Source organism: Berghia stephanieae, chromosome 1 (assembly GCF_034508935.2).
Source record: "Berghia stephanieae isolate SIO BIC M18660-M18661 chromosome 1, UCSD_Bste_1.3, whole genome shotgun sequence".
NCBI classification, from domain to species: domain Eukaryota; kingdom Metazoa; phylum Mollusca; class Gastropoda; order Nudibranchia; family Aeolidiidae; genus Berghia; species Berghia stephanieae.
In genome coordinates, this window is record NC_088360.1 from 12,013,270 (window position 1) to 12,039,710 (window position 26,441).

At 36.8% G+C, this 26,441-nt stretch overlaps 1 protein-coding gene across 7 annotated transcripts in view; it reads right to left on the bottom strand.

Annotated features, from left to right (window-relative positions):
• The window catches only part of LOC144968073 (high affinity 3',5'-cyclic-AMP phosphodiesterase 7A-like), a 300,950-nt gene that overhangs the window by 19,505 nt on the left and 255,004 nt on the right, over nt 1-26,441 (bottom strand). For all 7 annotated transcript variants that reach the window (XM_078906065.1, XM_078906056.1, XM_078906100.1 and 4 more), the window contains 2 exons: nt 13,620-13,709; nt 316-458 (listed from right to left, as the gene is read on the bottom strand). In XM_078906065.1, the coding sequence (XP_078762191.1) occupies nt 316-458; nt 13,620-13,709 (233 nt within the window). The remainder of the gene's footprint in view (nt 1-315; nt 459-13,619; nt 13,710-26,441) is intronic.

Genomic DNA, 26,441 nt, shown 5'->3' on the forward strand with positions numbered 1-26,441 from the left:
AGGGATCTAGAAATGACTTTGGGTTTGAAACGAATATTTTTGTGTTCGTGGATAGCTCACACGGTAGAGCCACGCTCTCACCTGCCAGGCGGAGTTGTCGTACCAATAAGGTCGCAGGTTCGAACCCCACCACCGCCGCGAAAAAAATTTTTATTCTCTATTGTCTTCTGGCACTTTTCTACTCACTTCATATCTTGTTGTTACCAACATAAGTGCCTGCTCCACTCACTTTTCTGAATTAATATGTCACTGACTACAACTATTATGACCCCCCCCCCTTTTGGTCAACAACAATATCAACACCAATTTACTAACCTGAGCTGGAGAGTTGTAGAACTCGTCCAGGAGCACACGGCCCTGAGAGGAAAGGCGAGACTGGCATTTCCGTTGTCGTCTCGCCTTGTTCATACTCATGAATCGAGACCGGAATCTTTTCTTCTGGTCGGGGAGAGCCAACTCTACAGAATCAAACAGAAAATAGGGGGAAGCGGATATAGAACTGTAAAAGAATAGATCGCTGCGCGACCAACCTCATATTCATTGATACCTTTACAACATTAACGTTTAGCATATTGCTGAGTCTATTGGTGATATGAGTTTAGCTAAACCACTTATACCATCCACTACCCGGATATAACTTACCAGCACACAAACCTATGTGTAAACAAACGTTTATAGTCTGATGGGAAGACCCTAGTGAGAGAAAATCATTAAAATGGTTGTCTAAAATCAACAACAAAGCGCTGAGTGACGTCAATTTCGTTCCATCTATACGAATTGTTATTCATATTTTTGCATGTCTGTACCAAACACAAAAAATATCGCGACCACCTTTGTTTCAATGAAGCTGCAAATATCAAGTATGGGTTGTATTGTATTGGATTCGATTGGTGGTCAACCAGAGATTCGATGAATCGAACTAGAATTATCATTCCCTTAATTCCCCGTATCATTTAAAAAAAGAAACAAAATCTCTTCATCTCTCTCTCTCTCTCTCTCTCTCTCTCTCTCTCTCTCTCTCTCTGTGTGTGTGTGTGCGTGTGTGTGTGTGTCTTTCTCCCTCCCTCTGTCTCTATCGCCGTATCCTCCTCATAGTCTTCCTCCTGCTTATCACCTCCTCCTCCCCATTCTCTCTCTCTCTCTCTCTCTCTCTCTCTCTCTCTCTCTCTCGCCACTATTACTTCTCTACTACTACTACTACTACTACTACTACTACTACTACTACTACTACTACTACTACTACTACTACTACTACTACTACTACTACTACTACTACTACTACTACTACTACTACTACCACTAACTACTACTACTACTACTACTACTACTACTAAATATTACTACTACTACTACTACTACTACTACTACTACTACTACTACTACTACTACTACTACTACTACTAATAATACTACTTTTACTACAACTACAACTACTACTACTACTGCTGCTGCTACTACTACTACTACTACTACTACTACTACTACTACTACTACTACTACTACTACTACTACTACTACTACTACTGCTACCTCCACTGCCTTACAGCAACACAACCACCACTATTACTATCACCACCACCACCTCCTCCTAGTTATCATCATCATCATCATCATCATCATCATCATCATCATCATCATCATCATCATTATCATCATCATCATCATCATCATTCTCCTCCTCCTCCTCCGCCTCCTCCTTCTCCTCCTTCTCATCATCATCAATTCTACTTCACCCTTCCCCAGCCCTACAAAAATTCTGCTTCGAGTACCGGTCAGCGTGAGGAGGAGGAGAGTGTCCGGGACACGAAGTCCTTGCGGACAATTGTGTCCTTGTTGTAATGGAATTGGAATGATAAGGAGTCGATGTGTCGGCAACAGATGGACAAAGAACACAGGGGTTGGGGTTGTCTTTGCCACATCTATCATTGATAGGGGTCGGGGTAAATATTATGGAGAACGAGCGAGGGAGGAAGGGGTGAGAGAGGAGCTGAGAGAGAGAGAGAGAGAGAGAGAGAGAGAGAGAGAGAGATAGATAGATAGAGAGATAGAGAGAGAGATAAGGAGAGAGAGATAGATAGATAAACGAATAGATAAATAGATAGATAGATAGATAGATAGATAGATAGTAAGATAGATAGAAAGATAGACGAATAGATAGATATATAGAGAAGACAGAGCTACCAATTAACCATTTCTCTTTTACATTGACTTCATGTAAACCCATAAAACATGGTTGCCTATAATTTTGACGGGTTGATAAGAATCAATCATAATAACTGGCATATTGAATGGAGTAGAGTACTTTCCATGGTGTATCCCATAAATATTATTTCGTTAATAATATCCACTCGTGATCGACGTATATCGATACTAATTTCGATATATCGTCAAATCATCAGGCCGTAAAACGAGGTGACGAATAATGCAAAGAATCTATAACACAAATACATACATGTCACAAATGGGAATCAATTTACTGGAACCAGGCGTCGTTCACGATAGGATGAAATAACATTAGCTCACGGCTAATTCATAACTCTGACTTGAGTCGTAGCTAATTAAGGGACTGCGGCGACAAGGTACTAAATAAATTAGATTACCTATGTGCATAATTAATGGGAGTGTGATGGCGACATGTTATTCAACAAAAGCAAGCCATCCGAATTTTTATTCCTGACCATATCCTTGCTCTAACTGCTAAGCAATAATTAGCTGTGAACGCAGATGTAATTATGTCACGTCCTAACAGCAGACGTTTTCATAGTTTCTTTGAATAACATAGTTTTAGAAATTTATCGAGATAACAATAGAAAAATACTTAAAAAAAGGTAGTTCTTCAGAGCCATTACGCCCATGGAGCCGGAGTTTATCACGTTTCTATAGCGTGAAACGAACAATAGCAATTGCTTGCTACCCTTTGAATAGGACGCCGGTCAATCGCAAAGTACTTTCCGCCAGATCATCTTGGGTGGTCAGGGGGGTCATAAAAAAAAAATCTCGACTGCCCCCGGGATCGATCTCGGTCCCGTTGCGCGCAAAGCAAGTGCTCTACCAACTGAAACAATATACAAACTTTGCAGTCGGGGAATCAAATTTTTAATATTCCTCCATCTGATGTAAACAGTCCGCTCCGCTTATGGAACAACATATCGGCATGTATCAAGTTTTTGAGAAATATTGAGACCTGTAAAATGTGATGTGCGGCTATATGGTCTTGTGCTGCGACACTCGCCTTCGGACTGGGAAGTCCTGAGTTCTAGTCCCAGTTTTGAGAGTTTTTGTCAAGATGAGGGTTATTTTAATCGATCGCTATTTGAAGGACGAGTTTTCTGGCCAATAGCTTTTTTTTTCCAGAACACGGCAAATTTGACCCTTCAATCTGCTATTTTAGGAAAAGCTTACCAGAAAATAAAAAGAATAAAATAATTCCATAGACCCGAGCACCTGTTTAAGAACCGAACTCAAAACTATAAAACTTTAACGCATCAATAACCTGAGCACCTATTTCAGGAACTGCTGACCACATTAAATGATTCAGTAACAAATTTGTTAATCCAATGATCTATTTTTAGGACTATTATAGCTCAATAATAGAAAGTTAATTCAGTAATCCGGGCGTAACATCTAGCCGACCACAGTGAAATTAATCCAATCCCTATATATATATATATATATATATATATATATATATATATATATATATATATATCTATATATATATATATATATGTGTGTGTGTGTGTGTGTTTGTGTGTTTGTGTGTGTGTGTGTGTGTGTGTGCATAATAACGACATGATATATATTTTTGACATTGGAATGATATTTGTGGTCAGAAGGTGCGTCGTACTATTTTGAGTTGCGCTATACAAAAATAGAAATGCGGCAGTGCATTTCCTGCTGAATGTCCAGCAAGTCAGCCACATGTGTGAAAGCAGTGTTTTCATTTCAGAGTATTTAATTTTTATGGCTGACTCAGAATCTATTAAAGAAATTGGACGAAATTAACAATTCGGTGACTACATTTACACAAAGTGTGAGGACATTGGAGGTGAGAAGTATTGAAAATACCGAATCGAAAGATAAAAACACACCAACCAATCAAACGGACACAGTAATAAACACTGTCGATGCTAAGGAAGATTGTTTTAATACCAACACGTCACATTGAAAAAAATGGCAAAAGTACCCATGACGTATTAAGCAATGTACATGGTTCGTAGAAATTGCACTGAAAGCCATAGCTTCGTTGCAAGCGGAAAGCGAAGGTGAACATTTTATTGCTATTCGAAAAGAGGATATTCCAAAGACTGTTCACAGTTTTTGCTGCACAATAACAGAAAGTTAATACAGTAATCTGGGCATAACATCTAGCCGACCACAGTGAAACCCAACCTATCCAAGTATGGGTGCATTCAAGATAGAATAGATGCTTTGGATATTTTGGAATCAAACTGGCATCAAAAGTGTATCTTCCAATCCAAATAGTTTTACCACGACCACCCAGGCAATCTTTGACTTTTGAGAATACCAATAAAAGAGATTTGCCAACCAACAAACATTGACTGACTTTGATTTGTTCATATTTCACCCCAGGATAAAGCATAGATATATTGGACACTGGAATCAAACTAGCATCAAAAGTGTATCTTCCAATCCAATAATTTTACCACGACCACCCAGTCTTTTACTTTTGAGAATATCAAGGGAAACTTGTCATCCAAGGGGCTTCGATTTTAAATATTTTATACCAGGATAAAGCATAATTTTTCATATGTCAATATAAAAAAAATCATAATATTCCATTTCTTGAAGCATGAAACAACAGTTAATTTTCCAATCATTGTATAATGGGAATGGATCAAGTTCACAGTAAGAAGGGGAGCATGATTGTCATTCCACAGTTCAAGACCTGTCCAGCAACTCAAAATGTATTATTTTTAATTCCTAGAATGCGTAAAAATACAAGAGAACAACAACAAAAAACAAAAAAACAAAAACAAAACAACCCACCCAATATTGTCGCAATCTGAAGAATTCCCCCCCCCCCCCCCACAAAGTAAACAGGTTTTAACGTTTTTTGGCCAGCAAATTCAACCTTCAAATATCGATCGATTAAAATGATCCTAATCTTGTCAAATTCTCCGAAACTTGGGACTTCCGACGATGTTTCTATCCAAAAAAAAAATTTTTTTAAATGAAAGAAACCCCCCAAAAAATCGTGTTTTATTAGCGTACGGAATAACAGCTGTGGTCATTTTAAGTTCAATGTCATTATTTCATATTCATGTAAGTTTTCTCATTTTTGGGCATAATGGACAGAATTAGTTATTAAAATAGGTGATTTCATACTGGTGGACAATTATACTAGGGCGAGAAGGGCCAACACTTGTGGACTGGGTTTTTAATCCATACTCCTTTGAGGGGACAAAGAGCCTCATTGATTAAATACCTATAAAAAGTAATCCTTCAGAGCCGGAGTTTATCCCAGTTTCTGTAACGTGAAACGGGGAAAAGCTATTGCTTGCTACCATTTTGCTTGGAAGATAAAAGTGGGATTTGAATCTAAAAATATTTCTCTGTGTCGTCCAACTGCATTCTATTTCTTTTGACACAATAGATGAAGCAGAAAGAAGTCAAAGAGCGATGGAAAGAAAAATGCTAAAAATTAAAAGGTCGCAAATGATGTATAGGCATTATATATATATATATATATTAATATATATATATATATATATATATATATATATATATATAGAGAGAGAGAGAGAGAGAGAGAGGGGGGGGGGGGGGGAGGGAGGGAGAGAGAGGTAGAGAGGGAGAGAAAAATTAACCTGTAACGTAAAACTAACTGAAAATATGCAAGACAGGATACAAGGGCGACATAATATGGACAAAAAACTTAATGATTGAACGCCACGGAAAGGAAACAGATCGAATGGAAGGACAGGACGGTGCTGGAAAGATTACGTTCAGCAAACACCAGGGCAAACTGGCAAAGACAAGTTGTAGATCGCGGGCTACTTCTTGTAGAAGAGAGAAAGGGAGAGAGAGAGAGAGAGAGAGAGAGAGAGAGAGAGAGAGATACATAGCTATATAGATATATATGGAGAGAGAGAGAGAGATAGATAGCTATATAGATATAGAAGGAGAGAGAGAGAAAGAGAGAGAGAGAGAGTGATAGATAGCTATATAGATATATAGAAGGAGAGAGAGAGAGAGAGAGAGAGAGAGAGAGAGAGAGAGAGAGAGAGAGAGAGAGAGAGTTTGGCATTGAAAATATAATATATCAGAGTGCTTCCTTTAATGTTTCGAAGTTGGTTGCAAATTAAAATCAAAAATAAATAATGTGACAACCAACGAAATAATGTTAATTTATCTTACACATATTGCAAAATTGTTGTTTGTATAGTGCAAAAAGTCTATATCAAAAATCTTATTTTAAAAAAGATGTTGCGAATTGAAATAATGTAAATAGTTTACCCTTGCCTAACCATGATTTATGGATAAGAATTTTAAATTTATTTTTACAAGAATCAAGGAAGTTCCATTAGTGTATTCATTATCATAAAATCACTACACTCACCAAACAGATGTCAACGATACTTGACATAAAATAACTTTTGGCCGAATCATAATCTTGTCACGAATAAAACAGTAACCACTCAGCGATGATATTTTTCATGAAAATTCACAACGCAAAATACTATAATATATGGCACAAAAATGAAATCTAAAAAAAAAAAAGAAAGAGAAAAACAAAACAACGAAATAAACCAAAAACCCCCCCCCAAAAACCCAAACAACTCCACCTGTTTATATTTAGTTCTAGCATTCGATTTCGCTCTGTTTCCGTCATAAAACAGCGGTGTGAATGTAACCAATAATATTCGTTCTTTGTTCTGTTGATTATGGATATCCCTTAATCCGATTATCCTAGAGAAGTCAGGTATCCACCCAACCGTGCACATCGGCGTCAGATTCGGTTTTGTCATGCAGTTTTTGTACACAAATGTTTTTAAAAAAAAATGCTTTTGAGGTCAAGAGGCTAAATAATACGATATCATAATTTAACATATTTTTTATTTCAATAAAAGAAACAAAAACATAAGAAAGAAAGAAAGAAAAGAAATAAATGAATAAATAATAAATACATAAAGAGCGAGTGTGTGTGTGTGTGTGTGAGAGAGAGAGAGAGAGAGAGAAAGAGAGGGAGAGAGAGAGATAGAGGGAGAGATAGATAGATAGATGGATATATATATATATATGTATATATATATATATATATATATATATATATATATAATAGATAGATAGATAGCGAGAGAGAGAGAGAGAGAGAGAGAGAGAGAGAGAGAGAGAGAGAGAGAGAGATTTGCTGCACAAGCGGAAGAGACTCTCAACAAAATGGAATTAACTCAAATCAATATCTTACAAGATCCAGAATAAGAGGAATAATTTTTTTCTCACTTTCATGTTTGTTGTCATAAATTGTATGAATTATTGGCAAAAACTTAAGATTAGATTAACTTTGAAACTTTGAAACTTAAAAACAAAATAAAATAAAACATTCCATTACTTCACTGAGCCCATAACAAACAGACCAGCAGATAAGTACACGCCAATTCAAACTACATTTTGTTTAACAGGATAAAAAAGGATTTCGGAATAAAGATTTTCTAGACTCACTCTATCTGCCTTTTCACATGTCATAAGACCAAATCATTTTCGTCATTCCGTCAACGTCTTTAAAGTCTCAGTCTCAGAATGGAACTTTTGATAAGATTGGTAGAGGGGCGTCTTCTAAGTTGACGTAACTCAACATACAACAACATACGTTTAAGGTACACACGGTTTTGTCTGTGGTGTGAGTGATCTGACTGGAAGAATTGGTAAGCATTTGACCTAAACGGGTATCCGCAAACGATATGTAGACGTGGTTGGGCCAAAATGACAAACAAAAAAAAGTTTTTTTCAGGATGAAATAGTTTTGAAATAGCAGATTTCATCAGCTCAGACTGACCAACTGCGCTGTCTATTTCTGGGAAAAAAAATTAGGTTTTTGAACATTTTGGCCAGAAATCGATTGATATTTGAAGGACGAGTTTTCTGGCCAAAATTTTAATATCGTGTATTATTATTATTCTTTTTCAAACAATGCAGGATAGATATTTGAAGCAAAATTCTTTTGGGACAAAATGAAGTAAAAAAAGTGTTTTGTCAGTGTAAGATATATTTGAAAGAGCAGATTTTCATCAGCACAAACTGGCCAACTGCTGTCATGGCTGGACGATGGCCGGGTAGAGAAAATCCATTTAGCTGCACAAAATTTCATTATAGAGGAATTCAGGCTTCCCAAGGTCTAAGAGGATAACGCATACTTAAGCGTAATTTATCACACAGTGAATGAAAGGCTTAGGGTTGGAAGGGCCGAATGGTTAACCTTTAAAGATGCGACGATGACGACGATTACTACTGCAACAGTGATTGCAAGCAAGTAAGCAACAAAAACAAAAACAACAACATATTAATGGCAGTGGGTGCAGCAGCAGTTGAAGTAGTGGTAGTAGTAGTAGTAGTAGTAGTAGTAGTAGTAGTAGTAGTAGTAGTAGTAGTAGTAGTAGTAGTAGTAGTCGTAGTAGTATAGTAGTAGTAGTGTAGTAGTAGTAGTAGTAGTAGTATAGTAGTAGTAGTAGTAGTAGTAGTAGTAGTAGTAGTAGTAGTAGTAGTAGTAGTAGTAGTAGTAGTAGTAGTAGTAGTAGTTAGTAGTAGTATAGTTGTAGTAGAGTAGTATAGTATAGTTAGTAGTAGTAGTGAGTAGTAGTAGTAGTAGTAGTAGTAGTAGTAGTAGTAGTAGTAGTAGTTAGTAGTAGTAGTAGTAGTGTTAGTAGTAGTAGTATAGTAGTAGTAGTAGTAGTAGTAGTAGTAGTAGTAGTAGTAGTAGTTAGTAGTAGTAGTAGTAGTAGTAGTAGTAGTAGTAGTAGTAGTAGTAGTAGTAGTAGTAGTAGTAGTAGTAAGTAGTAGTAGTAGTAGTAGTAGTAAGTAGTAGTAGTAGTAGTAGTAGTAGTAGTAGTAGTAGTAGTAGTAGTAGTAGTAGTAGTAGTAGTAGTAGTAGTAGTAGAAGTAGTAGTAGTAGTAGTAGTAGTAGTAGTAGTAGTAGTAGTAGTAGTAGTAGTAGTAGTAGTAGTAGCAGTTGTAATTGATTATTCGTTTCTGTGGTTTTGTGATGCCAAGGTTAACACTTTTTAAGTAGATACCTATACTAACATTTAGTTTGAAAATTAGGCATCAAATTTACGAAATCTAAAATCTTTAAAGATTTATTTCGGAACAATAAAGGCGCACGTATCTACACCGTATTTCAAAACCGAAAAACTGCATGCACACTTTCAAATCTTAAAGATTTGCAGGTAGATAAAAGGGTTTTAGTACTGACACGTTGGAATATTTTCTCCTTTTTGTTTACATGAAATTGGATTACTTCACGAGGTCACACGAAATTTGATTTCGTCTCGATACTGGTAGAGAATACATTTCCAAATAACTAGTCCGAAGTTTATTACATTTTAGGAAAAGAAGTCACAATCCAGTAGTCATAAAATCACCAATCTATAGGGATCGAACATGTCACAGAATACATTAAGTAACAGAAGATAATCACACTGGTTTTGAATAATAATTTGTATGTTACTGCTTTGAGTAATCAAAATCCGCGCGTGTGCGTTCAGCTCGTTACAATACTCTCGTGTAATCTATTCTTAAAGAAAAACGGGGTATGGGGCCCGTGTTTGATTTTTCCAACGAGCATAGAATTACTGACAAATCCAGAAAAATATAAAACTTTCTTTTACAGATTGATATACGAGAAACTTGCAAACTTAAAAAAAATATATATATTAAGGGTAATTCTATCGCCCGTTGGCTCAAATGGTTATTTAGAATATCGGCTAATGCATAATGATTAGTCCTTAATGTGACCTCCTTTATTTGACCTTGGCCTTGAGAATCACTATCTGGCCATCCTGTTGCCAGATTCAATTGCACGCACCTACAGACTTTGTTACCGGACTGATTTTATCTTTGCTGGTTCAAATAATTCGTTTAAAAATTATTATATTATATTAATTTTAATAGATGAATAATACCTGTTCGTAATAGCCTTTATTTCAGCGGGTTCTCCACTAATGATATAAACAAAAGGAAGGGGCAAATGAAAAAAAATCAATCAGAGAAAAGCATATCCAATCTTCTCTTTCCTCTCCAAAGAATTAAAAAAACAAAACAACAGATTTTCCATTTTCTTCAAATATTGATCAATTCAGAAAATCCTAAATTAGGCAAAAAATTATAAAATATTACTTATCTTTGATGTCTTCAGTTTGAGACTTTTCGACCAGTTGGGAGAGAGAGAGAGAGAGAGAGAGAGAGAGAGAGAGAGAGAGAGAGAGAGAGAGAGAGAGAGAGAGGGGGGGGGGGTTATCTTAATCGATTGATAACTGAGATGATTTGCTGCTTTTCTTTTTTTTTTGTGTGTGGCCAAAACGAAAATATTGTATGTCAATGCAGGCCATAGACGCACGTTTTTCTCTCTCAGTACAATGATTTACAGAGTCAACCCCGAAATGACAGAAGAAGGCGTCCTACGACTTTTATCACTTACGATAAATAACAAAGCTTATTTAATCGACCTGGATCAGTGCGATCAGGGAAATAAAAACAATCCGCTGAGATTGGATATAATTCACAAGTCCCAACGATGTTTAGACACTACGATAATATTATTTTGTTTACAGATCTGCTGTCAATTGTATGTTATCAAATTTTGTCAGGTCAAAATGAACGCACTTGATAAGAATGCTAGCATACACCCCCCCCCCCCCCCCCACACACAGAAAGATAGAGACATACTTGACACTAAGAAATGGTAACTGAATTTCATAATCGAATTATTAATGTGTAAGAGCATTGTGAACTCAGAAGATGGTCAGCATGTTTTATCAAAACAAATGATTTTACATGTAAAAAATAGAACGAATTAAGTATTTTATGTAATAGAAAAAATATACTAACCAATAGATGTTACAAATATAAAAACCAACAAATAATTAATAGTAATAGTGTACTCGTTTTATAGACCGTGACTTTCAAGAGTAGTGACTAATAATAGGACCTTACTATCCATCGAATTTTTCCTTTTCATCAGCCTCATCCTCCTCCCACTTTTTCTCCTCCTCATTCACCCCTTCTTCATTTTCTATTTCATCGTTTTTTAAAAACTTCTTCTTCTTCTTCTTCTTCTTCTTCTTCTTCTTCTTCTTCTTCTTCTTCTTCTTCTTCTTCTTCTTCTTCTTCCTTCTTCTCTTCTTCTTCTTCTTCTTCTTCATTCTTTCTTCTTCTTCTTCTTCTCTTCCTTCTTCTCTTCTCTTCTTCTTCTTCTTCTTCTCTTCTCTCTTCTTCTTTCTTCTTCTTTCTCTTCTCTTCTTTCTTCTTCTTCTTCTTCTTCTCTTCTTCTTCTTCCTTCTCTTCTTCTTCTCTTCTTCTTCCTTCTTCTTCTTCTTCTTCTTCTTCTTCTTCTTTCTTCTTCTTCTTCTCTCTTCTTCTTCTCTTCTTCTTCTTCTTCTCTTCTTCTTCTTCTTCTTCTTCTTCTTCTTCTTCTTCTTCTTCTTCTTCTTCTTTCTTCTTCTTCTTCTTCTCTTCTTCTTCTTCTTCTTCTCTTCTTCTTCTTCTTCTTCTTCTTCTTCTTCTTCTTCTTCTTCTTCTTTCTTCTTCTTCTTCTTCTTCTTCTTCTTCTTCTTCTTCTCTTCTTCTTCTTCTTCTCTTCTTCTTCTTCTTCTTCTTCTTCTTCTTCTTCTTCTTCTTCTTCTTCTTCTTCTTCTTCTTCTTTCTTCTTCTTCTTCTTCTTCTTCTTCTTCTTCTTCTTCTTCTTCTTCTTCTTCTTCTTCTTCTTCTTCTTCTTCTTTTCTTCTTCTTCTTCTTCTTCTTCTTCTTCTTCTTCTTCTTCTTCTTCTTCCTTCTCTTCTTCTTCTTCTTCTTCTTCTTCTTCTTCTTCTTCTTCTTCTTCTTCTTCTTCTTCTTTCTTCTTCTCTTCTTCTTCTTCTTCTTCTTCTTCTTCTTCTTCTTCTTCTTCTTCTTCTTCTCTTCTTCTTCTTCTTCTTCTTCTTCTTCTTCTTCTTCTTCTTCTTCTTCTTCTTCTTCTTCTTCTTCTTCTTCTTCTTCTTTCTTCTTCTTCTTCTTCTTCTTCTCTTCTTCTTCTTCTTCTTCTTCTTCTTCTTCTTCTTCTTCTTCTTCTCTTCTTCTTCTTCTTCTTCTTCTTCTTCTTCTCTTTCTTCTTCTTCTTCTTCTTTCTTCTTTTCTTCTTCTTCTTCTTCTTCTTCTTCTTCTTCTTCTTCTTCTTCTTCTTCTTCTTCTTCTTCTTCTTCTTCTTCTTCTTCTTCTTCTTCTTCTCTTCTTCTTCTTCTTCTTCTTCTTCTTCTCTTCTTCTTCTTCTTCTTCTTCTTCTTCTTCTTCTTCTTCTTCTTCTTCTTCTTCTTCTTCTTCTTCTTCTTCTTCTTCTTCTTCTTCTTCTTCTTCTTCTTCTTCTTCTTCTTCTTCTTCTTCTTCTCTCTTCTTCTTCTTCTTCTTCTTCTTCTTCTTCTTCTTCTTCTTCTTCTTCTTCTTTCTTCTTCTTCTTCTTTCTTCTTCTTCTTCTTCTTCTTCTTCTTCCTTCTTCTTCTTCTTCTTCTTCTTCTTCTTCTTTCTTCTTCTTCCTTCTTCTTCTTCTTCTTCTTCTTCTTCTTCTTCTTCTTCTTCTTCTTCTTCTTCTCTTCTTCTTCTTCTTCTTTCTTCTTCTTTCTTCTTCTTCTTCTTTCTTCTTCCTTCTTCTTCTTCTTCTTCTTTCTTCTTCTTCTTCTTCTTCTTCTTCTTTCTTCTTCTTCTTTCTTCTTCTTCTCTTCTTTCTTCTTCTTCTTTCTTCTTCTTCTTCTTCTCTCTTCTTCTTCTTCTTCTCTTCTTCTTCTTCTTCTTCTTCTTCTTCTTCTTCTTCTTCTTCTTCTTCTTCTTCTTCTTTTCTTCTCTTCTTCTTCTTCTTCTTCTTTCTTCTTCTTTCTTCTTCTTCTCTTCTTCTTCTTCTTCTTCTTCTTCTTTCTTCTTCTTCTTCTTCTTCTTCTTCTTCTTCTTCTTCTTCTTCTTCTTCTTCTTCTTCTCTTTCTTCTTCTTTCTTCTTCTTCTTCTTCTTCTCTTCTCTTCCTTCTTCTTCTCTTCTTCTTCTTCTTCTTCTTCTTCTCCTCCTCCTCCTCCTCCTCCTCCTCCTCCTCCTCCTCCTCCTCCTCCTCCTCCTCCTACTCCTTCTTCTTCTTTTTCTTTTTCTTCGTTTTCTTCTTTTTCTTCTTTTCCTCCTCTTCCTCGCCCTCCTCATTCCTCCGTACTCTTTCTTCTACTTCTGCACATAATGATAATTATAATTATCATGATAATCCTTATCTTCATCACCACCACTACGATGACAATCGCCTCTACCAAAACAACCACAGCAAGCAGCAATACCACCTGAACAATTACAAAAACTACCACGATCATCACCTCAAGCACCACCACCACCCCACCACTAACAATAAATACAAACAAAAGCCACTACAAACACTTACTGTCCAACATCTTTCTCTCGGCATCCAACGTCATAGCAAGATTGTCAGACCCACTGTGCTGGTCAGGGTTGGTACCCAACTTCACATCGCCTAGTGGACGGAAAAGACATAAAATCACTTTATAAAAAAATCAAAAATAGGCTTGTTATACCAACATATCCCTTAATAGAACCAGTAAAATACCATATTATGGAAGGACATGTATTTAAAAATGTAGCCAGAAATCTCGTCATTCAATATCGATCGATTTAAATGACCCTCATCTTGGAAAAACGCTCAAACATTGAAAAGTCCCAGGTTTGTGAGCTTTTGCAAAGATGAGGGTCATTTAAATCGATTGATATTTGAAGGACGAGTTTTCTGGCTACATTTTTAAATACATGGCTTTCCAGAGTACGGACGGCAGTTAACTGGTTAAGGCCCAAACGAGTTGGAGTAAATCCTAGTTTTTCACCATGAAATGGATAGCAGCAATAACATGTTAACCCAACCTGACTTGGATGCTAGTCTGTCGCAAAGTAAGTACATTCCGTCTGATCTAAATTAATTAGATTCCAACAAAACAACAATAATATAAAAATGTAAGGAATAATACAGGACATAATAGAATGAGGGGATAGTAATGACTTACGGCACGCGAGGTTTGGGAGATACCGCAAATCAAACTGAGAATGATAGATACATAGAACAACAAATTCAATCCAAAATTAGACTTCAAGCTACTTGGTATTCCGATGAGATAAATGGAAACAAATTGAATTTTGAGAGGACAGGGACCAACGTGCTTTAAAATTAGTTTGTGTTACTAGACTAAATTAGAAGAATTGTTCTTAATCAAAAAAAAGAGAGAAAAAAAAAAAAAAAACACCTAGTCTATAATTTGAACTAATTTTGTTTTTCCTTTTTCTTTCTTACTTTCTTTACTTTTAAAAATAAATTTCTCTATTCTATTTCTGAAAGACGATTGCAATTAGTACCGTAATCTGACAAAAGCACATTAATTTTTTTTTGCCAGAAAACTCGTCCATCAAATATCGATCGATCGAAATAACCATTATCTTGTCAAAAAAATTCAAACCTGGGACTTTCTTGAAATGGTAGTAGTCGTAGTAGTAGTAGTAGTAGTAGTAGTAGTAGTAGTAGTAGTAGTAGTAGTAGTAGTAGTAGTAGTAGAAGTAGTAGTAGTAGTAGTAGTAGTAGTAGTAGTAGTAGTAGTAGTAGTAGTAGTAGTACTAGAATTCTTTGAAGTCTCAGGTTTGAGAGTTTTGACAAGATGAGAGGCACTTCAAAAGATCGATACTTGAATAACGAGTTTTCATGCCAAAACAATCTAAAATGTGTATTTCCAGAGTGAGACACCACACTTTTTTTTTCTTCTCTCATCCTCGTCAGCCCCCGCTCAATGCGTTGAAGGAAAGGAAAAGGGCCATCGATTTTTTTTTTTTTTTTTGCCATTCAAATTTCCGGTCTAGGAATTCTAATGACGTAATCAAACGTCAAATACAAAAGCGCAGCCTCATCGGAATTTGAAGTACCGAGCTAAGAATAGATAAAAGCCTAAGAGTTAGAAATAATTAAATTATGAATGGAAAATGTAGATATGCAGGCATTAAATCGTTGGGAAAACTTTCTTTTTAAAGAACAAGTTGATGGCTTTTAACAAGATAAATTTAAGTCAATAATCCATTACATGTACTCCAAGCTCTTTACATGGGTTCAAGCAAAAAGCAACATATAGGAGAGATATAAATAATAACAAATAATAAAATTATTTAGCGTCACACCCCAAACAAGCAGGCCCTTAGCGCTTTGCGTGTATATATTATACAGATATGGGCATGCGCTTTCTATATAGTGACAATGCTGTTACCGTTCAGGTACTTCATTTTATACCGCAACGGAGTTTGGTGAGGAAATGTAAGAAGAGAGCATTTTTCTATGGACTCAACTTAGTGGCCCCACAAACTTGAATCCACAGATCGTAAACTAGCAATGACTATGAAAAATGATTTTTTTTCTCTTTTTGAGGAAATTTTTTGTCTAGAATCAAAGCCCTATCTCCACTGAGTAAAAATGTTTTTGAAATTTGAAAATCCATGCATAAATAAACAAGTTATGTAGTTTCAAAGGTGTAATTTATTTGGATGACCAGCAAAGAGGAAAATAACGCGAAAATATGGGACGCTTTTTCGGTATTTTTTTTCGACCTTTGGTTGTAACTTGCGTAATAAGTGAATTAAAAGATTGAAACTTGAAGAGCAAATTAGGATGGTGTTTTGTAAAATACGGGAAAAGTACTCGTCATATTCATATGAAATCATCAACCAAAAAGAAGAAATGTTCATGTATTACCTTGTCAGCGACAAAACCTCCACGCCCGGTAGTTTTAGAAATATTTTACTCCAAAGAGTAAAAATCTATTTTTAACGGTCTTCTGGTAATTGCACGAGTTTTTTCGCTTGACATAATCTAAAATGACTTTTTTTCTAAAAGTGTGCCAACTTTCAGTCATATTCATCGATAAACAGCGTCGTAATTAATTTTTTAAAATAGCATATACGAAACGGCTTCGTCCCATATTTTGACGCGAATTCGGGCACTTCGTAAGCGAAAAAGAGGCCCAAAGATTTGTGCGGGATAGTCATTGCTACGTAAACCGAATGTCATTACACTAGACCACATGATCTTTAAAGAGAGGGACTTCGCGAAGTCCCAGGTTAGAGAGGTTTTGTCAACACGAGGGTCATTTAAATCGATCTATATTTGAAGGGATTCAAGTTTGTGGGAGGCACAACGTTAAGTTGAGTCCGTAGAAAAATGCTCTCTTCTCGTGCGGCTAAGTAGTCCAGTGGAATGACACTCGCTTTCGGATCGGTCCTGGGTTCAAACCTCGCTCGACGCATAGTTGAATCCTTGGAAAAGGCTCTTTACTCACATTCTATCGCCGTGCTCAGGTCTAAAATGAGTACCTGACCGTTAACAGCGTTGTCTCTGTCGGGAAAAAAAAGTCATATTCAGGCGTCATGTCTCGTTCTACATGTTACTTTTTGCTGTTGGTCAGGGATCCTTTTATTTAGTGGATATTGAGCTGTATAAAAGCTCAAGTTTAAATCTCGGCAAAAACTCACAAACCTGGGACTTCGCCACATTTTGCCTCTTACATCTCCAATTTCTCGCTTTATTTGATCAGGAAACTTCATAGCAATCAGTACATTAATCTTTTTCGAATTCATTCAAATCTTTAAAAACACCGGCTTCACGAAGTAAACATTACTTAAGAAGAGGCATGTACGAGCTGATCAATCTGGATAAACATTGGTGAAATAATAGATAGAACGAAGTTGACGTCACTCAGGTCTTTATTATTGTTTTTTTCTGTTTTTTTTTTGTTGCCATCCAGGTTTATGAGTAATTCTCAATAAACTGTAATAACCAGACTATATAGATAGTTCGAAGATGACGTCACTCGGGTCTTTGTTATTGTTTTTTGCCATCCACGTTTATGAGTAATGCTCACTGAACTGTATTAACCCGACTATAAACGTTCATGGATACACACAGTTTTGTGTGTTGGTCCATTATACTTCCGGATGGCAATGTTATGAGCTTCTTAGCCAAGCGCATACTATCTATACGTTCAAGGTGATACATAGTTTTGTGTTTTGGTCCGCTATATTTCCGGTTGGCAATGGTGTGAGTTTCTTAGATCATCGATACCTATATTGTCGTACTCTTTAAAAGAGAGAGAGAGAGAGAGAGAGAGAGAGAGAGAGAGAGAGAGAGAGAGAGAGAGAGAGAGAGAGAGAGAGAGAGAGAGAGAGAGAGAGAGAGATACTGTCCACCATAACAGTAGAATTTTACCAGCGTTTCAGTTTAAGACTTTTTTGACAAGATGGGGAGGGGATAATTTCAATCTATAAGTTAAAAACGCACACGTTTTATGGCCAAAATAAGAAAAAAGTGTTTCGTTCGTTTACGACAGATGTAAACATGAACAGCTTGGCCATTTCACGTGTTTATTCTTCAAGAATCGATGTTGTGATTCTCGAACAGGGAAGTAAAGGCGTGACTCCACACATTCTACTTTTCCGGTTCCAAAATCCTTGTAAGTGTGTATACGACCAGTCTTTCGGGGGACTAATAATAGTAACAACAACAACAACAACAACAATAATAATAATAATAATAATAATAATAATATAATAATAATAATAATAATAATAATTAATAATAATAATAATAATAATAATAATAATAATAATAATAATAATAATAATAATAATAATAATAAGAAGAAGAAGAAGAAGAAGAAGAAGAATACTAATATAGCATTTTTCAAAAGCGGAACGTAATAGAGCGAGGTTGGATAATCTTAATGTACGACCATCATATATGTGACCCAACGTCTCAAAACGGTGTTATGTCGGGATGAACCAGATACTAAAAAGTCAAATTAAAGTTAAACTGGACAAAATTATGAATGGTTGGTATTCAGCAATCTGAAATATGATATTCATTCTCTTCAATAAAGTTTATAAACTCAATGCAAGGCTGATATTTCTGGCTACAAATTCAATTTTCAGCATTTAATCATCCCGACTTAATACTGTATTGAGGCGAGGGGTCACATATTCAGACATTAAAATATGATGCCACGACTCTGAAACCAGAAGATTATCTACACAAGATATTTATTGAGAGTGGTTTTATACTTCCAATGAGATTGGAACCATTTTTTTTTTGACATCACACCTTAGTGAAATTGTGTTTTGATATAAAGTCATACCATATTGACAATGCTGATTGATCAATGCAACGCACGTTTTGAGGGTGACGATACGTTCAAAGTATACAAGATTCCTTTCCTTAATGCAAACATTTCGATATAAATATCCACTTGTTGCTGTCAAAAGACCTAGTGATATGCTAATATCATGGTCGAGGAAATATCCCCCCCCCCCCAACTCTCTCTATCTCTCTCTCTCTCTCTCTCTCCCTCTCGTGCCCCCCCCCCTCTCTCTCTATCTCTGCCTTTCTTACACATTCACATATGGAAAGGGGGGGGGGGGGAGGGTAGCGCTTGACCCTTCAGGGGGCTGTCTGTTATTATTCCATTATCTGAAACCACGTTCTCAAAGTTTACCAGAAAGATTGTCCTTATCGGTCTCACGTCTTCCACGGTGACAAGTTTACATACGGGCATAACTGATGGTCAATCTATGCCTTCCTCTGCCCCCCCCCCCCTCCACTACACCATACAAACCATGGCCCCAAACCACTCACTGTATGCCAATAACCCAACATGCTACATACTTGAACCGTACGGGAGTTTTACGGTTCAGATCTCGGTCAATGTAAGAGCTTTCAAAGGACAAATTGTAGTTCCGACATTGGCAACGAGTAGGAACCCCCCCCCCCCCCCCCAAAAAAAAAAAAAAACCAAAAAAAAAAAAACCAAAAAAAAAAAAAAACCCCAACAAAACTGTGGTTTAAATTAAATACTATTTTTTTTTTAAATATGCACACACAAGTTCGGACCAGAGGCCATAAGAATAATCTATCTCAATTTATAAAATTAACATATTAAGTGTTGCTATTAATTCTTAATTCTATATTTATACATTTTTATGCCTTTACATATAAATTCAAACTAGGGGTCACAGGGACAACATATTTCACTTTGCAATATATATATATATATATATATATATATATATATATATATATATATATATATATATATATATATATATATATATATACGGAAGTACCGGTCTGACAAAGAAGGGTCCCTATTTTACTCTCAACACGCCGACGTTAGCAGTTGAAAAAAATGACTATGTTTTGGTGGGTGTGTAGATAAGAAGTAAACACTCATCAATTTCATCTGGATTGATATCTAACACTTAAAAGATAAATTCAGATTTGAAGAACCCTGGATAATCTTATAAAATACCTCTGATATTAAAGTAATGACTTATCTTTATCGTGTCTGATGGAAATGATAATGATGATAACACATATTGTCGGAAATAATGTGTAAAATTGGTATAGACTGGTTGACGATAGTGTTTTGTTTATTTTGATAATTCTTTATGGCGTTATCGGATCTGACAGGCACTATACTACTATATTGCCGTCCTCAGAAAAAAATTTATAAACAACTTTTCTCAATTAAGCAAGAAAAACTAAGACATGTATTGGAAGGATTGATTGATTTTTACCCCAACTTGTCTAAAAATTAAAAACCCGAGAAGTTTTCAAGCGCTATGATGTTTAGTTTTTTTTTTTTGACAAGTTGACAATATTAATGTACTAAATGAACTCTTTTTTGTTGTTGTTTCCTAAATGAAAAAAAAAGTATTTTGTCAATGCATCAGGCAGCATAAATACATTTTTGTATGCTTTCTAATATATAATATAAGATTTATTCAGATTTCTGCGTTTTGAAAATAGGTAGTGGCAAATAGCAATAGTTAAGTGTCGTTGGGTTAACAAATTGTGTAAGAATATTGCATTATTTAGATATTTAACAGTGATAACACTTGATTGCAGCTTTTTCAAGAGGCCACACTTTCGTTTTATTTCTGTTGTAAGGGTCATCGGATATCCGGATTCAAATAATTATGGACTATTTAGAGTCCATGACATCAATGATTTGAACGAACTTTTTGGTCGGAATTTGAGTTCACAGTGCGAACAAAGCCGGCAGAAGGATGTTTCTTCTTCCGGAATGACGTCACAAAATGATATCCGGAAAGATAAAGCCAGGATAACAATTATTTTACAGTACCAAACACATAATTATGTAGAAATTTAAGTCATGGCTGAAGTTTTGTGAGGGGGAAAGACAACCCTCTCTGCTCGAATTGTTCAATCTTACTTTTGAATAGGAATAAGAAGAAGGGTCCAGAGAAGAGGAAGAGATACCACTGTATCAATAGTGTCTTCGTATTTCAATAAATTTGATCAAGGCTGTGTTTTACTTTGGATTTTTTATTCTTCTGACCTCCCTGTCCATTCAGCAGTGATTGGATAGTTGGGTCTTGTTAGATCTGGTGTAAAGTCAAGCGTCCGATCCAAAGGGTCCGTTTAACTAAACAGAAACCGGGATAAACTCCGGCTCCATGGGCCTTGTGGCTATGTAGCACTATTTTATTTGCCTCATCATTTGACATATATGACCGGTGACTCAAAATTATAGCAAATTAACGATTACGTTCCCTGAACTTAAACGATTGACCAACGCTGGTATTCTTCCTTGTCGTTGGTCGATCGACTAGATTCCGGGAACGTAATCGCTAACTAACTATGATGTCGGGTTGGACCTGATGCTTGAGACTGAATTCTAAGACTTAAAACAAATCCCTTCATTGGAGAGGGTGAATGTTGGTTTTTCTACTTCAGAAAGCTTTAATTTCCATAAGGCTGCCTCTATTCTCACCCCCCCCCACCCCCCCCCCCCCCCGGCCGATTGGATTACCGAAAAAAACGTCGCCGGCTTTTTGCGATTTGGATTTGATTGATTTTTTTAAAAAAATTGTGCAACTTGTGACAAGAAACTTAACAAATTACTGCATTACAACCTTTGGATTAAACATACAACAATTGTGGACTACTATTATGAAGACTAGCATCCTAGACTAGGGGGGGTGAGAATAGTCACTTCGTTTCCATAATTATGATCGTCATGGTCTTCAACTTCTAAAAAACTTAATTTATCCTAAATATGATCATATTCGGGGTCCCGATAGCTCAGTTGGTGGAGCACTCGCTTCACACGCAAAGGGACCAAGATCGATCGGGGGGGGGGGGAGTTGAGATTTTTTCCAGACCTCCCTGTTCACCCAGCAGTAAATGAGTAGCTGGGTCTATTAGATCTGTCGGAAAGTACTTTCCGATAGACTAGCGACATATCCTAAGGGTAGCATGCAACTGCTATTGTACGTTTCATGCTATAGAAAATGGGATACATTCTGACTCCATGGGTCTTAAGGCTCTTAAGGGCTACTTTTAAAAAATAATGATCATATTGATTTTACACTTAATCATTTTCTTCATCTAGCCCACTCGGACATAATATCAGATCGACACCATGGATCACATTTATTTGTCAACAGTCATGATCGCGGGGATACAAGGTTTGCGGGAGGGGGCGGGCTTAGAGTGAAAAAAAAAACCAGGTGTATTGTTATGGTTAGAACATTCGCTTCCAAACGTGCAAGACAGGACTTAAAATTAGATCGAAGAAGTTGTGTTTTTTTTTTCTTCTTTACCGTCAATCTGTTCCACCCGTCAATCTGTTCCACCCGTCAATCTGTTCCACCAGCCTTAAAAGAAAATAGTCCTTCAGAGCCAGTGGGCCCATGGAGCCGGAGTTTATCCTGGTTTCAATAACGTGAAACAGACAACAGCAATTACTTGCTATCCTTTGGATAGGACGCTAGTCTATCGCAAAGTACTTTCCGCCAAATCTAACAGACTGAGCTACCCATCCACTGCTGGGTGGACAGGGGGATCAGAAAAAAAAAATCTCGACTGCACCCGGGATCAATGATGCTCCCTTTGCGTGTGAAGTGAGTGCTCTAACAACTGAGCTATCGGGACCCCCTCAACCAGCATTAAAGAGTTTATTAAATTGAAGAATTAGGAAGGAGGCACTGGCGTAAGATAAAGATTTGAAAAAGTGTGTATGAAACTGTGCCAGAAAAGCAAGAAAGAAAAATACAAAGAAAAAACATTCCCAAAAAATCAGTCTTCCTCGACTGGGGATCGAATCTTGGACCTCCTGATTATTGGTCAGACGTGCTACCAAAACACCACATTTAATGGATTACTATGTCGCATGCATCTTGGATATTACATGGTAATAAAATATACTCAGTGGATAAACAATCTAGCAACTACACTTATCATGTAAGACAGGACATGTAATCATTTACACATGAGTGCAGTGAGAAAATGTGAGTAAAAAGGCATTTCCAAGGACTCAACTTTGCGCTGCCCAAGGAGGAGGACTTGAACCATAAACCTTCGACTCCGAAGGCGAGTGTCATACCACAATACGACAAAGTAGCAACTCAGAGAGGAAAGGTGAACAAGCACGTTTTGGAGAGGAAAACTGTCCCAATCCGTCCTTGCCTTCGTGTGCCGGAGGACTTGAACCAGGTGCTGCCAGTGCGAATGCAAGTGTCATACCACAAGACGACATGGCAAATATTATTATAGTTATAGGAAAGGTGAACAATCACGATTTTTGAGAGGGAAATGATTGCTCCAATGTGTCCTTGTCCTCGTGTGTCGGAGGACGTGAACCAGACTGGCATATCGTCATCCTCGGTCTTGGTCAATTTAATTGGGAGATATCGCACTGACCGCTTATCTATTTATAACCATTTTCATTTACTGTTATCATAGGGGTCAAAGTTGAAGTCGCAGTTCACCCACAAGTTTGGCTGGTTATCAGTATAAGTAACAGAACATTCTCTATCTGATATGGGAAAGAAATCTCGATATTATTGGTGTATACGGTGCATTATTGTTACATACAATGGTCACGTAGATTGATTGAAATCAAATTCACCTTTGCTGGATCTGCGTGTCTGTGTGCGACGGCGAAGTGGTCTGGTGACCATATTATGACAATCGCCTTCGGACAGGAAGGTCTGGGGATCGAGTCCCGCTCTTAGCGGCGCATACTTGAGCCCAATTTCTCACTAAGGCTTAAAACGTGACCGTTAACAGCATTGTCTCTGTTGATTTTTCCTTTTCTGTTGTAATTTCAGTCGTCATGTCTCGTCGTACACGTTAAATGTTACTGTTAGCTAGGGACCTCTTGTGTATGCTTTGGGTACGTATAATGGATATCGCTCTATAGAAATGATTGATTTGAAAAGAATATACAAGCGTTGCTAAAATAAACGATAGACACCCTGTGTCATTTCCTCAACAGACATCATAAAATGCTTTAAAAAAGATGTAGCCTTTTGTGAAAGAATGGAAGTAACTTTGCTTTTTGGTGGCATTTTTGCTGTTAGTTTTTTTTTTATTAATGCCCTTATATATTTTGTTTCAAGAAACCTTTTCATAGTGAGAATGTAGGCGTGATAGCATTATGGCTATCAATCTTAATTTTATGGTTTTCATAAGATAAATAATTGTTGTTAAAATACACCAAGGACCCCTACCCGCCTCCCCCAAATACTCTGGACCCTCCCCCTCCCCCCTCCCCTCTCCCCCAAAACATTACAAAACAAAACAAAACATCCAGGACCCCCCCCCCCTCCCCCTCCTCCCCCCCCCCCCCCCACAAAAATACCACCAATAGAAAATAATCTATAATTCTATCCCCCCCCCCCTCCCAAAAAGAAAAAAAGCCCACCCAGGAACACCCCCCCCCCTTCCTACACACACACACACACACACACACACACACACACACAAATGGAAGGGGTCAGTCCCAGTAGTGAAATCCCGCCCATCTCTAATCCTTTTCTCCCTTTCCAGACTGACTTCCGACTTGACTCCCCTAAGGCAGCTACAGGAACGTAGACTTCCATACCTATACTAGACACTATAAAAAGTAACGCACTAAAAGGAATATAACAGCTCAAAATGGAACCAAAAAAATAAAAATAAAAAAAAAGCATTTAAAAAAACACCCCGCCCCCCCCCCCCCCCCCCCCAACAAAAAAACCAACAAAAAACAAAAAACAAAAAGAAACAAACAGCAAAACAAAAACAAAAAAATACTAAACAGTAAACAGTCTGTATGGATTTAACGAGAGGGGTATTATCATTTGAACTATTTTTGATGTTGGCTGGAGAAGGGTTTTGACCCCGAAATGTTCCTTGTTTAGGAAATGAGCTATTATAACAGCTTAGTATTCAATATATTATAACACTGGCAACTCTGTCGGATCATGGACCTACACATCATTTGACCATTTTTTCTATCCGTTTTTTTTTTTTGATGGACTGGTCATTTCATTCTTGATTAACTATTTAATTGTCGTAGTCTAGAAAGACCCGTAACTTTGGCCAGGAAACTCCACCTTCAAATATCGATCGATTTAAAGGACCCTCGTCTTGGCAAAAACTCTCATCTTGGCACCTCGCGTCTTCCTCAAGTCCACGGTTTGAGAGCTTTTGCCAAGATGGGAATCATATAAATCCATCGATATTTGAAAAAACGAGTTTTCTGGCCAGATTTTAAAAATACTCTGTTTGTTTGTTTGTTTGTTGCTTTAGGTCTCTTCCAACACAATTGAGGTTATATGAGAGACCGCTGAAACAAAAAAACAAGCAATCTAACAAAAATAGTACAAATGTAAATCAAAATCATAACCTAAAGATATCATAAGCTAAATTATAAATAACCAAGAACAAACAGGCAGAAGATTTACAGAAAAAAAAATATCCCCTGTCAAAAATACAATCACAAACCAAAGAAGCAGGATAGGCTAGTAAAGAGAAGAAGAAACGACATCACTTTCGGATCGTACACCCATGCGAACATCATAGGTATATGATTCAAGGGTGATGCTCCCATCCAACCACCCGCAAAATACTCTGTCTTTCTGAAGTACGGTAGTTAATTGGTTAAGATGAATAATACGTGGGAGAATCTGGTGATGGTTGAGTGACAGCGGTGAAGAAGGAGAGATGGAGCAGACGGAGTAGGAGGACGAGCATGAGCAGGAGCGGAGGGGAGAGGGAAGAAGAAGAAGAAAAAGAAGAAGAAGAAGAAGAAAAAGAAGAAGAAGAAGAAGAAGAAGAAGAAGAAGAAGGAGGAGGAGGAGGAGGAGGAGGAGGAGGAGGAGGAGGAAGAGGAGGAGGAGGAAGAGGAGTAGGAGGAGGGGGGATGAAGAGGAGACGGAGAGCACTTCATTCAGAATATTGACTAAAACTAGGCAAGAGGACACAACAACTTTCAAAAATCAAAAGAAAACCATTGATTATATTTAAGTAAATGTTCATAGTGACCAACACGTTTTAAGTCAGTCGATATTTATTAGGAGTTTGTGATTATTTTGGTTCCAGAGGAATTGAAACTGGCCCCTTAGCGCTAGCTAGAGAGACGAGTGCTCAATCAATTGAACTATCGGGACCCTCATTTACAATAAAATCACAATTTAAAATAAAGAATTGATTCCATTTTTGGATCCTCGTATCAAAGTCTGGAGGATCTGGCAGCTTTGAGGCTTAGACACTTCCGACACTACTGCCTTACTCCGAAGAAATAAATCAAAACACATTATTTTCATTTTGGCCAGAAAACTCTATCTTCAAATCTTAAATATCGATGGACAAAAATGACTCGAAACTCGTCAAAATGTCTCAAACCTGACCTAGGAAAGAATTGTCAGATTTGAGACTTTTTTTTGGACAAATTAGGGGCTAATTTTATCGGTCGTTAATTGAAAAAAACCCAAAAAAACAGTTCTGCCAAAATGAGGTATGTGTTCTATCAGAGTACGGCAGAATTTGGACTAGGGATATTGAAAAGAAAAGAAGAAGAAGCGAGTGCCATGGCTGGATAGACGTTGGGGATTCCCCTTTTGGCGGGGCAATGTCTTGGGTCAAAGACTGAATAATATGTGACCCACCGTAACCATGGTATCTGGGATTATGTCTGATCGAACAAGAGGAAGAAAATTAGACTTAAGGTCTAACCTAAATAGTTTAAGCTTAAGAATCTCCTTTGTTCTCAATACAACATCAAAAAATATACTAAATCCAATATACTTTATTATTAAAACTATCAATACAATTTTCAGTATCAAATCATCCCGAAACGATGTGGACATGTTACCAGGTCTG